General features: G+C 40.0%; 1 protein-coding gene across 4 annotated transcripts in view; it reads left to right on the forward strand.

The window, feature by feature from the left end:
- The window catches only part of CCAR1 (cell division cycle and apoptosis regulator 1), a 74,505-nt gene that overhangs the window by 10,437 nt on the left and 49,870 nt on the right, over nucleotides 1-14,198 (forward strand). For 3 of the 4 annotated variants that reach the window (XM_003258200.2, XM_030799143.1, XM_030799144.1), the window contains exons 3-6: nucleotides 5,869-6,041; nucleotides 6,831-6,875; nucleotides 9,650-9,682; nucleotides 11,397-11,590. In XM_003258200.2, the coding sequence (XP_003258248.1) occupies nucleotides 5,869-6,041; nucleotides 6,831-6,875; nucleotides 9,650-9,682; nucleotides 11,397-11,590 (445 nt within the window). The remainder of the gene's footprint in view (nucleotides 1-5,868; nucleotides 6,042-6,830; nucleotides 6,876-9,649; nucleotides 9,683-11,396; nucleotides 11,591-14,198) is intronic. The other variant, XM_012497025.2, reaches the window with a different exon arrangement.

Below are 14,198 nucleotides of genomic sequence, written 5' to 3' on the forward strand. Positions count from 1 at the left end.
ACCAATATAAGCCACTGTGCCTGGCCTAAATTTTATTTAGTAGATAGCCTGTGGTCATTTTGGTCTCATTTCATTTAGTTATTTGTGATATAAATACATAGTGGTAAGTATCTATTGTGATTGTGGTATGGGACCTTTGACAATCATATTGAAGTAAAAGTGAAGGATCAAAGTGCTTCAATATGTATAATTGGAAAAGATCTTCAAATGACACATGTTTGGCTATTTATGTGTGTGAGGGAGATTAAATCAGAGATTAATACTTTTGTACTTTGCAGATTACAGAATTACTTGCAGAATGTTGATTCTAATAATTCACATTGAGTGCAGAATGCACATATAAAAATATTCAAGGATAGCTTCTCAAATGTCCACAAAGGGGAGCATTAATAAATGTTTAATGAAATACACTTCATTGAAATTAAAGTCTCAAGTATAAGTGATTTAGAAAAGAACTGTTATATATTTATAAAAGATAAAATCACATTCACAAAATTTGATTTCACAAAATTTGAATAAGTACCTAGTGGTGTGAAGCAACTACTCTACTGCAGTGTAAATTATCTTCCCATGAATTTTTCCTAGCAGTCGAAATCTTCATTACTTGTTAAATTGGCTTGTTTCTTTTTTTTTTTTTTTTTTTTTGTAGAATCTTGCTCTGTCATCCAGGCTGGAGTGCAGTGGCACAATCTCGGCTTACTGCAACCTCTACTTCCTGGGTTCAAACAAGTGCCTCAGCCTCCGAAGAAGCTGGGATTACAGGCATGGGCCATCACGCCTGGCTAATTTTTGTATTTCGAGTAGAGATGGGGTTTCGCCATGTTTGCCAGGCTGGTCTCGAACTCCTGGCCTCAAGCAATTCACCCACCTTGGCCTCCCAAAGTGCTGGGATTACAGGCGTGAGCTGCAGTACCTAGCTGAAATTGTCTTGTTTCTAACTCGTCACATGGACTGTCAGGTGTAGAAAAGAGAAGTGTGGGTATTGGATGTCATCTTACCTACTTGGTGCCGGACTGTTGTATGCTGTCAGAATACAGAACACCCGAAAAAATAGACATTCCGCGATTTTGGCTCTGAGCACTTCTGCTGTGGCAACTGTCAATACTTCCCAGGGTTGTAGGAGTTGGTACCAGCAGAGTGAAACAGCAAATCTAAGGCTGTGGTTCAGGTGGATGAAAGTGATGTTATGATACTTATACTTGAATCACGGATTTTAAAATGTCAAATGCAGAACATGCCGATTTTAATTTATTAACATGCCAATTTAGATTATTAGAATTTAAAGTGCTAATACTTTTTCATAGGGTCTTGTTCCTATTTACATGATAATTTTTTTTCTATTACCAGAACAGTTTTTGTTTGTTTGTTTGTTTGTTTGTTTGAGACAGTGTCTTGCTCTGTCACCCAGGCTGTAGTGCAGTGGCGCCATCTCAGCTCACTGCAACCTCCACCTCCCTAGTTCAGGCTGTTCTCTTGCCTCAGCCTCCCGAATAGCTGGTACTACAGGTGTGCACCACCATGCCCAGCTAACTTTTGTATTTTAATAGAGATGGGGTTTCACCATGTTGGCCAGGCTGGTCTCAAACTCCTGTCCTCAGGTGATCTGCCTGCCTCAACCTCCCAGAGTGCCAGGATTACAGGTGTGAGCCACCATGCCCTGCCAGAACAGTTGTTCTTAACCTTTCTAGGGTCTATATATAATCCTTTTGAAAATCGGATGACAGCTATGGATTTATTTTCCATTTTGCATACAGTTTCAGGAAATTATCCCACCTTTTAGAACCTATGCCCTATCCAGGCATGGTGGCATGTGACTGTAGTCCCAGTTGCTAGGGATGCTGAGGCGAGAGGATTGCTTGAACCCAGGAGTTCAAGGCTGCAGTGAGCTAAGATTGCACCACTGCATTCCAGCCTGGGTAACAGTGTGACTACATCTCTGAAAAAATAATAATAGAACCTGTGTCCTACATTTTGATGCACTATTTTTTCTGTATTCTCATTGCGGTTAACCTCATTTTGAATTAATATTGGTGGTAAGATATTCCCCATGTCTATTTAAATTCCTTCCGTTGGTCCTTGTTTTTATCCTTTCTCCCTACCTATAACATCTGACTTTGACTTATCTTAAAAATAGTTAAAAGAGAAAATAGGCCAGGCACAGTGGCTCATATCTATAATCCCAGCACTTTGGGAGGCCAAGGTGGATGGATTGCTTGAGCTCAGGAATTCGACACCAGCCTGGGCAACATAGTGGGACCCTGTCTCTCCAGAAACTATCTAAAATTAGTCAGGCATGGTGGAATGTGCCTGTAGTCCTAGCTACTCTGGAGGCTGAGGGAGGAGGATCACCTGAGTTCGGAAGGTTGAGGTTGCAGTGAGCCAAGATTCTGCCACTGCACTTGAGCCTGCGTGACAGAGTGAGACCCTGTCTCAAAAAAAGAAAAAAGAGAAAATGAAAAACTTGGTGTTGTAATGATTAGCACTGTGTATTTAGGACATTTGTAAAGTTTTCTTTTCACTGTAGATTCTTCTCTTTCTTTAAATTTTAAAAATCTGGTTTTGGCCTGAAATCCCAGCACTTTGGGAGGCACAGGCAGAAGGATCACTTGAGTCCAGGACACTTGAGACCAGCCTGGGCAATATAGCAAGACCCCATCTCTTATAATAAGAATTTTTAAAATTTATTTTATTTTTTATTTTTGTTGAGATCAAGTCCCGCTTTGTCACTCAGGCTAGAGTGCAGTGGCGCGTCCTTGGCTTACTACACCTTCCGGATCAAGTGATTCTCCTGCCTTAGCCTCCCGAATAGCTGGGATGACAGGCTCACGCCACCACACCTGGCTAATTTTTATATTTTTGGTAGAGACAAGGTTTCACCATATTGGCCGTGCTGGTCTTAAACTCCTGACCTCAGGTGATCTACCCCGCTCAGCCTCCCGAAGTGCTGGGATTACAGGCGTGAGCTACCGCGCCGAGGTTTTTTTAAAAACGTTTTTTAAAATTATTGTTTTTGCTGAGGATAATTTTGAATTTTTAAAAATTCTAAACATGATTCCTGGGATTTTGTTTCTTTCTTATTTTGTTATTTTTTGTTTTATTTTAAATGAAATTAGACTTTTTAAATAGTTGGTGATAAACCTCAAACTTTGAACGAATTTTTGTGATGTTCAAGAGTAGGGTACCTTCCTTTGGTCGGTTCATTAAAGCTCTTTATTCTGTTTTTATAAAGCACAAATTGTTCTTTCTATAGAGTTAATAACTAATAGTTATAAGGCAGCATTTTTTTCAGATTGTTCTCAAATACAAGCGAGATAGTTTGGGGAAGGGAGTGTTCCATGAGCAAATACTGGTTTTTATGGCCTCTTGGTTTTTCCCCACTAGATACCATTGAGAAAATTGGGCTGATGCCTGTAATCCTAATACTTTGGGAGCCTAAGGAAGGAGGATCGCTTGAACCCAGGAGTTCAAGACCAGCCTGGGCAACATTAATGAGATTCCATTTCCTTTTTTTTTCTTTTTTCTTTTTTTTTGACAGAGTCTGACTGTGTCACCCAGGCTAGAGTGCAGTGGTACGATCTTGGCTCACTGCAACCTCTGCCCCCACGGGTTCAAACGATTCTTGTGCCTCAGCCTCCTGAGGTGTAATTCAGTTTAATTCAACTGAATTGTGTAACGCAGTTACATAAAGCATAAATGCATTTAATTCCTGCGTTTAATTCAGTTTCCTGAACTTAGCCTTAGATCCCATTTTGTTCAAAATTTATTGCCCCAGGGAGCTAGTGGTCATTTTTCTAGGAGATGCATTTTTGGGAAGTGCAGTGCTAGACCTTAATTTTTACCTAAAGTTTCTGCATTTAATGGAATTGGGTAAAAGCATCAAGTAAAACCTTTATCATATTCTCCTCAGTGTATAGCTATCTCTGAGCATACATTAAACATTTAAGTACCAAAGTCTATCATTTTGAGCCCCTCTCCCCAATTATTTGGTCTTAGCAAATTATCATTTTAAGTTGTTACATGGTGAAATGTTTTTTAATTTCTCAGTACAGTAGTGTACACTAACTAAAACCTCTTTGTGGCCAGTTGTGGTGGCTCACGCCTGTAATCCCAGTACTTTGGGATCCCAAAGCAGGTGGATTGCTTGAGCCTAGGAGTTTGAGACCAGCCTGGGAAACATAAGGTGATCCCTTCTCTACCAAAAATTTAAAAATTAGCAGGATGTGATGGCTTGCGCCTGTAGTCCCACCTACTTGGAAAGCTGAGGTGAGAGAATCACTTGAACCTGGGGAGGTCGAGGCTTCCATGAGCTGTGATCGCATAACTGCACTTCAGCCTTAGTGACAAAGTGAGACTGTCTCAAAAACACAAACCTTTTTTGTGCTTATTGAGAAGTAGAGTTTTACTCTGTGAAAATCCCTCATAGGATTATGGTTCACTGCAGCCTGGAATGTCTGGGCTCAAGTGATCCTCTCATCTCGGCATCCTGAGTAGAATGATCCTCCTATCTCAGCCTCCTGAGTAGGTGGGACTACAGGTATCTGCCTCCATGTGTGGCTCATTTTTTTAAATCTTTGTAGAGATGAGATCTCACTTTGTTGCCCAGGTTGGTCTCAAACTCCTGGGCCCAAGTGATCTTCCCACTTCAGCCTCCCAAAAGGTCGGAATTACAGACATGAGCCGCCTCGTCCAGCCTACATTTTTTTCTTCAAAGACTAGACAAGCATTGTAATCAGAAGGGGAAAAGAGTAGAACAAGGAGTTCAGTCAGTAACTGAAGGACCAGTTTAGATAACTCATTACCTTTGGACTAGGCTTTTTGTGCTTAAGTGTTGTTTTTGTCTGTTTTCTTTCTTTTTTTTTTTTTTTGAGATGGAGTCTCACTCTGTTGTCCAGGCTGGAGTGCAGTGGTGATCTCAGCTCACTGCAACCTCCGGCTTCCAGGTTTAAATGATTCTCCTGCCTTAGCCTCCTGAGTAGCTGGTACTACAGGCGTGTGCCACCATGCCCAGTTAACTTTTGTATTTTTAGTAGAGACGGGGTTTCACTCTTTTGGCCAGGCTGGTCTCGAACTCCTGACCTCAGGTGATCCTCCCGACTCGGTTTCCCGGAGTCCTGGGATTGCAAGCATAAGCCACCACCCCCAGGCAGTTTTAGTCTTTTTTAAAATTAGAAATTTTTCTTGACATGTAAAAATCCTATGTATTTATGGTATACATACACAATTACTTAATACCAAAGTTTTATAGATATATATAAAGTCTTGATGTGTATATATGTCATGGAATGGCTAAATCAAGCTATTTAACGTGCATTACTTCACATACTTATTATCTTTTGTGGTGAGAAGACTTAAAAGTCTGCTGTCTTCTCAATGTTTACATATATAATGTATTGTTATTAACTGTAGTCAGCGTGATGTACAATGGGTATCTTGAACATTCCTCCTAACTGAAACCTTTGACCAGTGTCTGCCCAATCCTGCCCTGGGCCCCACAGCCTCTTTTAGCCACCATTTTACTCTGTTTCTCTTAGTTTGACTTTCTTACACTCCACATATGAGATCATACAATACTCTTCTTTCTGTGCCTGGCTTATTTCACTTAACATAATGTCCTTCAAGGTTCATACGTGGTGCAAATTACAGGATATTCTTCTTAAGGCTGAATAGTATTCACTTGTGGATATATACCACATTTTCTTTATCCAGTTGTTCATTGATGGACACTTAGGTTGATTCCATATCTTGACTATTGTGAATAGTGCTGGAGTGAACATGGGGGTTCAGGTATCTCTTCTATGTGCTGTTTTCATATTTTTTATATTCTTCATAATCTTGATTTTTATTTTTTCCTTTTTTATTTCATTTTAGCTGCACTGGGTGTTCAACAGCCATCACTCCTTGGAGCATCTCCTACCATTTACACACAGCAAACTGCACTGGCGGCAGCAGGCCTTACCACACAAACTCCAGCAAACTATCAGTTAACACAAACCGCTGCATTGCAGCAACAAGCCGCAGCTGCAGCAGCTGCATTACAACAGGTAAATCTTTAATATGTCTTATTATTTGATGTAGAAAACTTTATGAAATCTGGGTAGCTAGCATTGCTACCTTCATTTTATAGGTAGTGAAGAATTAGGTGTTTTTATTATGCTGATTTCTTTTTCTGGTGATGAATATTATATCTGACCAGCATATATAGGGAGGAATAGTTGGGCCAGGCATGGTGGCTCATGCCTGTAATGCCAGCATTTTAGGAGGCTGAGGTGGGAGGATCGTCTGAGCCCGGGAATTTGAGACCAGCCTGGGCAACATGGTGAGACAGCGTCTGCAGAAAATACGAGAATTAGCCAGTGTGTTGAAGGATGCTTGTGGCCCCAGCTGCTTGGGAGGTTGAGGTGGGAGGATTGCTTGAGCATTGGGAGGTTGAGGCTGCAGTGAACTGAGATTGCACCACTGCACTCTGGGAGGCAGAGCAAAACCCTGTGTCCAAAAAAAAAAAAAAAGTAGTTGAATAGTCAAAATTTTTAAGTCCTTAAATTGGGCAGTTCTTATACCTTAATTACGTGAATAAAATTTACTTCTTTTTGGATCCCGGAGTATAAGTAATCACAGCTTGATTTACTTTAGGTGAAGTTTCACTGTTCCAGAAAATTTATCTTTATTATTTTTATTTTTTTTTTTTGGTTTTTTCTTTGAATCAATGCCATGCCAGAACAGAAAGTTTATGTTTAGTGTAATTGTATGTATTTCTATATATATCACTTTCTGAGAATGAATAAATTTAGTGTCTGTATTTTTCTTTGAAAAATTGTTTTTTAATCTTTCAGCAATATTCACAACCTCAGCAGGCCCTGTATAGTGTGCAACAACAGGTTAGTTTATATTTTCCGTGTTAAAAACTGATTTTAAAATAGCCATTTGCTCCAAAGTTCAATTGATAGAGAGTTTTATTTCTATCAGCTACCTTAACATGTGATACAAATTTTTTGGGAGGGGCTGGAGTAAATCAGGTAGGAAAAAAGGAAAGTCTCCAAGGGTGAGGGAGATAGGAGGGTGGTCCTAACAACCCAAATCCTTAGCCAGTCTTTGTCGCATGTTTCTAAGAAAGTATGAGGAGGCTGGGCGCGGTGGCTCACGCCTGTGATCCCAGCACATTGGGAGGCCGAGGCGGGCGGATCACTTGAGGTCGGGAGTTTGAGACCAGCCTGACCAACATGGAGAAACCCCGTCTCTACTAAAAATACAAAATTTGCCGGGTGTGGTGGCGCAGGCCTGTAATCCCAGCTACGTGGGAGGCTGAGACAGGGAGGCTGAGGCAGGAGAATTGCTTGAACTCAGGAGGCAGAGGTTAGGGTGAGCTGAGATCACACCATTGTACTCCAGCCTGGGCAACAAGAGCGAAACTCTGTCTCAAAAAAAAAAAAAAAAAAAATATATATATATATATATATATATATATATATATATATGCAGAGAATAATCTGGAAAGAACCACCCTTTGGACTGTTATGCTCCTGTCTGGAACCTTTGGGCCAGCTCTGCTGAACTAGACCACATGCGAAAATGAAAGCTCTTTTTGCTTCTTGAAGCCTAAACCTTATATAGGCTTTCAGCCTTTATTTTTTTTTTCTTTATTTTTTATTTTTAAAAATTTTTGTTACATTAACTAACACCTACTACAGCCTTTATTTCTTTAAAGGAGTAGGACTCCTAGCCCCCTTCTTATTAATCAAATTGTGTATGGAAATAAAAATATTAAAATAGAACTGTTCAAAATGGGAGAAAGCCGGCAAGGCACAGTGGTTCACGCCTATAATTCAAGCACTTTGGGAGGCCAAGGCGGGCGGATCACTTGAGGTCAGGAGTTTGATACCAACTTGGCCAACATGGTAAAACCCTGCCTCTACTAAAAATAGAAAAATTAGCTGGGCCTGGTGGGGCACACCTGTAAAAAATTAAAATGAAATGTGGGAGAAAGCCTCCCTTTATAGTTCACACTTGTATTCCCTAGGCACGTTTGAACAATATGGAAACTCCTGATTTAGACTAAAAGCAAGTTTCATTGGCCCCTTTTCCTTAGACACATTCTCTAGGAACTGTCAAGGAAAGAGAGTTTGCCTTGCTGAAATACAGATATGCTTTAGCCTAAGCATATCCCTGGAAAGGATCTGGTCTCATTCTTTTTTGAGACTGAGTTTCCTTTTTGTTGCCTAGGCTAGAGTGCAATGGCACGATCTTGGCCCGCTGCAACCTCTGCCTCCCAGATTCAAGCGATTCTCCTGCCTCAGCCTCCTGAGTAGCTCGGGTTACAGGTGCATGCCACCAGTCCTGTCTAATTTTTTCTATTTTTAGTAGAGACGGGGTTTCACCATGTTGGCCAAGCTGGTCTCGAACTCCTGACTTTGTGATCCACCCGCCTTGGCCTCTCAAAGTGCTGGGATTACAGGCGTGAGGCACTGCGCCCAGCCTCATTCTTTTTTTTTATGGCTGCAGAGGCTTCTAAATTCATAACTTCTTTGTCCCTAGATCCATGGCCCAGTTTAATCCTCGACTTAAGCCCCTTGAGGCTTCAAAAGCATTGCATTTTCCCAGAAGACCTCAGTATTTCACTAGTAATTGCTTTAAACTTCTTAAAAACTGACAAGAGATTGGTCTCAAATCAGATGTCTTGTTTTCAGAGTACCTTCCAACTTATTTTAGTGCTCTTATGAAATACATTATTAAAGATGATAATGAGTGAGGCTGAACCTTGCAAAAATTGCAATACTCATTCTGCCTTTAAAAAATGGCACTACTCAACTGTTCTTAACTTACAGAAAAATAGTATTTTGATATGATCTAATCTCTAATACATGGTGACACCAGGTAAACTGAGTGCTTTGAATTACAACCTCATACAGGTTATTTTACCTTAGCCTAAGTCAAGTTTATATTTCAGAATTTTAAAATTTCTCCTTTCATACTAATTCCTTTTACTTTCTGGTAATAGTACACTTTGCTATTACAGAAAAACCATACATCAGAGTATGTGGTCCTTCATGGTCTCTGTGCCTATGGCAAATTGTCCATCAACAGTGCTTCTCATTTAGGGATATATCTATGAATTGGATCGATGACCAGTGATATTTTTTGATACAAGTAGCATACTGATGATATTGAGTCATTTCTGTAGCATGGTAATCTTCGCTTTTAGAGATTTGTGATGTTTTACTATGGATGCTATTCCTGGGAAATAATAACAATAACAAATCAGGTTCTGTATTTTTATTAATAAAAGTAGTTAAGTGCCTATCATTGAATGAGTTACTTATATATGAGGTCTGCAGTTTTTAGAAATAATTGTAGGAAACTTTATACCTAGTTATCTCTGTTACTTTTCACATTTTTCTTAAATTAAGATAACTGGGCTGGGTGCAGTGGCTCATGTCTGCAATCCTGTCACTTTGGGAGGCCAAGGCAAGAGGATTGCTTGAGCTCAGGAGTTCAAGACTGCCCTGGGCAACATAGTGAGACCTCGTTTCTGTTAAAATACATAAATAAAAATAAATAGAATAACTTTTATAGGAATTATTTCTTTTGTAAAGCATCTATGAAGCAACAGTTCTGATTGACCTTTTTCTGTGTGTGTTTATTTTTCTATTTTCAGTTACAGCAACCCCAGCAAACCCTCTTAACACAGGTTAGTTGGTATTACTTTATTTGTTTTGGATGTCTGAACAGTAGACTAAAGCTTTATTCCTATTCTACTTTTTCTTTCAGGATTTAGTTACTTGTTAGATTCACCTAATAATTTAGGAATATAATGCTAAATAAAGGTAGAAGTATGCTAGTTTATCTTTGATGGTTTCTCGTTGTAGGTTCAGCTGTGATACAGTTTGAATAAATATGAGGTTTTATTTATTTATTTATTTATTTATTTATTTATTTATTTATTTATTTATTTATTTATTTTGAGGCAGAGTCTCCTCTGTTGCCCAGGCTGGAGTGCAATGGTGCAATCTTGGCTCACTGCAACCTCTGCCTCCTGAGTTCAAGCGATTCTCCTCTCTCAGCCTCCCGAGTAGCTGGGATTACAGGCGCCTGCCACCACGCCTGGCTAATTTTTGTATTTTTAGTAGAGATGGGGTTTTACCATGCTAGCCAAGCTGGTCTCGCCTCAGGTCCTGACCTTAGGTGATCTACCCGCCTTGGCCTCCCAAAGTGCTGGGATTACAGGTGTGAGCAACCATGCCCGGCTGAGGTTTTATTTTAAACTTAATACTGATTTTTCGTTGATACTGATTTTTGTAGTCTTTTTCTTTTGGAAGATTTCTGCACGTTTTTTCCACTTTAGCAGGGAAAGTTATTGTGTGACATTATCTGCTTAATTTTTCAGCAACATTAAAAAGTTTTGGACTTTTCATATGTAGTGCTACCTTAGGCTTTGCAGACTATTTATTGTGTCTTTCACGTACTCTTTTTCTATTTTTACAACCTTTTGAAAATGTAAAAAGCGTTCTTAGCTTATAAACTACATAAAAAGAGCGTATAGGCTGTCTTTGGCCCATGGGTCATAGTTTGCTGATCACTGGTTAGTACATAGAGTGAAATACTATGCAGCTGTTAAAGCAAAACCTCTCTGTGTACTAATATGGAATGATATTCCAGATAATCTGAGGTAGAAGTAAAGGTGCAGTCTAGTATGTATTATATGCTTCCATTTATCTATATGCATATTTGAATAAAACATCTCTAGGAGGCTTTACACTAATAATTAGGACAGTGATTGCTTCATGTTTAGGAAACTGCATAGCTGAGGAGCAGGGATAGGAGAGAAGCTTTTCACAGTATAACCTTTTGTACCATATTTTTAGTCTTGAATCTCTTACTTGTCTTTTAAAAATATACTTGAATTGAGAAATCAAGCTGTTTTTATTAAAGGACTACAGTTGGTTAACACATAACTCATAACTCCTATTTTCAATAATCAACAGTAGAATTTCCAAATTAAGTAGAAAAACAATAGAAGTTCTTTTGTTCAAATGCTATTTCCCTAAGTGTACCTATAACACATTACTAGTATCTTAAGATATTAAAGAAATTTCATGAGAAAATAGTTTTGTGGTCAAAGTTTAAGAAATGCTGAGTTCCTTTACTATACTTAGGACTTTCCTAAGCCTTTATTATGCTAGTATGGATATTGTATTAGTAAGAAAACTCATCTAAGGGATCTTGATGAAATAGGCTAAAAATAATTTATAGTTTAATTTTAGACCTCACTCTCAAGATATACATGTATATCTTCTAACATAATATGAAATTTTTAACATTCTGGGTTAGTTTTAAGTAGTCATGTTCAGTTTTTAGATGATTTCAAATCATTACCTTAATTTGATGTTGATTTTGTTTTATAGCCAGCTGTTGCACTGCCTACAAGCCTTAGCCTGTCTACTCCTCAGCCAACAGCACAAATAACTGTATCATATCCAACACCAAGGTCCAGTCAACAGCAAACCCAGCCTCAGAAGCAGCGTGTTTTCACAGGGGTGGTTACAAAACTACATGATACATTTGGATTTGTGGATGAAGATGTATTCTTTCAGCTTAGGTAAACGTAATGAGGTCTTGTCACATGGCTTCTCGCATTTACCACAAAACACCTGTTTAGTTGTGGCAGAAATTATATGTAGCCCAGGCTGGACACAGTCGTGCAATCTCAAGTCAACTCACTGCAGCCTCTGCCTCCTAGATTCAAGCAATTCTCTTGCCTCAGCCTTCGGAGTAGCTGGGATGACAGGCGTGCACCACCACACTCGGCTAATTTTTGTATCTTCATTAGAGAATGGGAGTTCACCATGTCGGTCAGATTGGTCTTTAAACTCCTGACCTTAAGTGATCCACCCGCCTCAGCTTCCCAAAGTGCTGGGATTACAGGCGTGAGACACTGCACCTGGCCAGTGTAGCTATGATTTTCTTTTCTTTTTTATTTGAGACAGAGCCTCACTCGGTTGCCACGGCTGGAGTGCAGTGGCGTGATCTCGGCTCATCACAACCTCCGCCTCCTAGGGTCAAGTGATTCTCCTGCCTCAGCCTCCCGAGTAGCTGGGACAACAGGCATGCGCCAGCACGCCTGGCTCATTTTTGTATTTTTAGTATGAGACAGAGTGTCACCATGTTGGGCAGGCTGGTCTTGATAGGATAATCATGCCCTTACTCTTCTTTTTTTCTTTCTTTTTTTTTTGAGATAGCACCTCACTCTGTCACTCAGGCTGGAGTGCAGTGGTTCGATCTCAGCTCACGGCAACCTCCGCTTCCCAGGTTCAAGCAATTCTCATGCCTCAGCCACCATGCTTGGCTAATTTTTGTATTTTTAGTAGAGACGGGGTTTCACTGTATTGGCCAGGCTGGTCTCGAACTCCTGACCTCATGATCCACCTGCCTCAGCCTCCCAGGAAGTGCTGGGATTACAGGTGTGAACCACCGTGTCTGTAATTTTCTATTTTTATTTTTTTCTGAGCAAACTCAAGTGTGGAATTTTGTTTCTTTTTCTTTCCTACTTTCTTTTCTTTTTCCTTTTTTCAGACAGTCTCATTCTGTCACCCAGGCTACAGTGCAGTGGTTGATCTCAGCTCACTGCAACCTCCACCTCAGCCTCCCAAGTAGCAGGGACAACAGACGTGTGCCACCACACCCGGCTAATTTTTGTATTATTTATTTATTTATTTGTTTATTTATTTATTTACTTTGAGACAGAGTCTCGTTCTGTCACCCAGGCTGGAGTGCAGTGGCGCGATCTCAGTTCACTGCAGCCTCCGCCTCCCAAGTTCAAGTAATTCCCTGCCTCAGACTCCTAAGTAGCTAGGATTATAGGCACCTGCCGCCACACCTGGGTAATTTTTGTATTTTTAGTAGAGATGAGGTTTACCGTCTTGGCTAGGCTGGTTTTGAACTCCTGACCTCGTCATCCACCTGCCTCGGCCTCCTAAAGTGCTGGGATTACAGGCGTGAGCCAGTATACCTGGCCAGTTTTTGTATTTTTTAGTAGAGACAGGGTTTCACCATGTTGGCCAGACTGGTCTCAAACTCCTGACCTCAGGTGATCTGCACACCTCAGCCCCGCAAAGTGCTGGGATTATAGACGTGAGCCATTGCGCCTGGCCAGTTTAGCTATAATGTTGTATTTTTTCCCGAAGAAAGGCGGTTCTAACAGTGTTCCTGGGTAAACATAACTGAGTGGGGTGTTGAAATCTAATTTTGAAATCTAATCTTCCGTTTGACGTGTCTAATGACATAGCATAGATTTTAAAATTGTTTTATAGCCAAGTGCAGTGGCTTGTCCTTGTAATCTCAGTTTCTTGGGAGTCCAAAGTAGGTGGAGGCTTGAGGCTAGGAGTTGCAGACCAGCCTGGGCAACATCATGTTGAGACCCCATCTCTTAAGGCGCAAAAACATTAACATTGAAAAAGTTAATAGGATCAAATGATTGATGGACTGACTTTCAAAATAATTATTTTTATTTTCTAAAAATTCCTTTTCCATATTTAAGTTAGTACTTTTATAGCTTTTTAGTGTTTGTAGGAAATACTGTACAACATTTTTCTGTAAAAGGGATTCTTGTTTTTTATCCTTTTTGCATTTCTTTCATCATTTGAAAGCGCAAAGCAAATCTTAGTCTTGGGTTATAAAAGTAAAAAATGGAGCAAGAGAGATAATATTAGGGAAATATGGGGTGGTAAATTATTAATTTCACTTTAAACTCATGTTTATATTATTATAAGGGTGAAACACCCATTTTAAAGTGAGTCTAGGAGGTATATCTACTTAACTCTTTTTTTTTTTCTTTTTCTTTGAGACACGGTCTTGCTTTATCACCCAGGCTGGAGTGCAGTGTTGCAATCATAGTGAACTGCAAAGTTGAACACCTGGACCCAGCTACCTCATGTAGCTGGGCCATCAGGCGTGTACCACCACTTCTGGCTCTTTTATTTAATTAATTAATTTATTTTATTTTATTTTTTTTGAGACAGAGTTTCTTGTTGCCCAGGCTAGAGTGCAGTGGTGCAATCTCGGCTCACTGCAACCTCCGCCTTCTGGTTTCAAGTGATTCTCCTGCCTCAGCCTCCCAAGTAGCTAGGATTACAGGCGCCTGCCACCGCACCCGGCTAATTTTTTTGTATTTTAATAGAGACGGGGTTTCACCATGTTGGTCAGGCTGG

Source organism: Nomascus leucogenys, chromosome 18 (genome assembly GCF_006542625.1).
Source record: "Nomascus leucogenys isolate Asia chromosome 18, Asia_NLE_v1, whole genome shotgun sequence".
NCBI classification, from domain to species: domain Eukaryota; kingdom Metazoa; phylum Chordata; class Mammalia; order Primates; family Hylobatidae; genus Nomascus; species Nomascus leucogenys.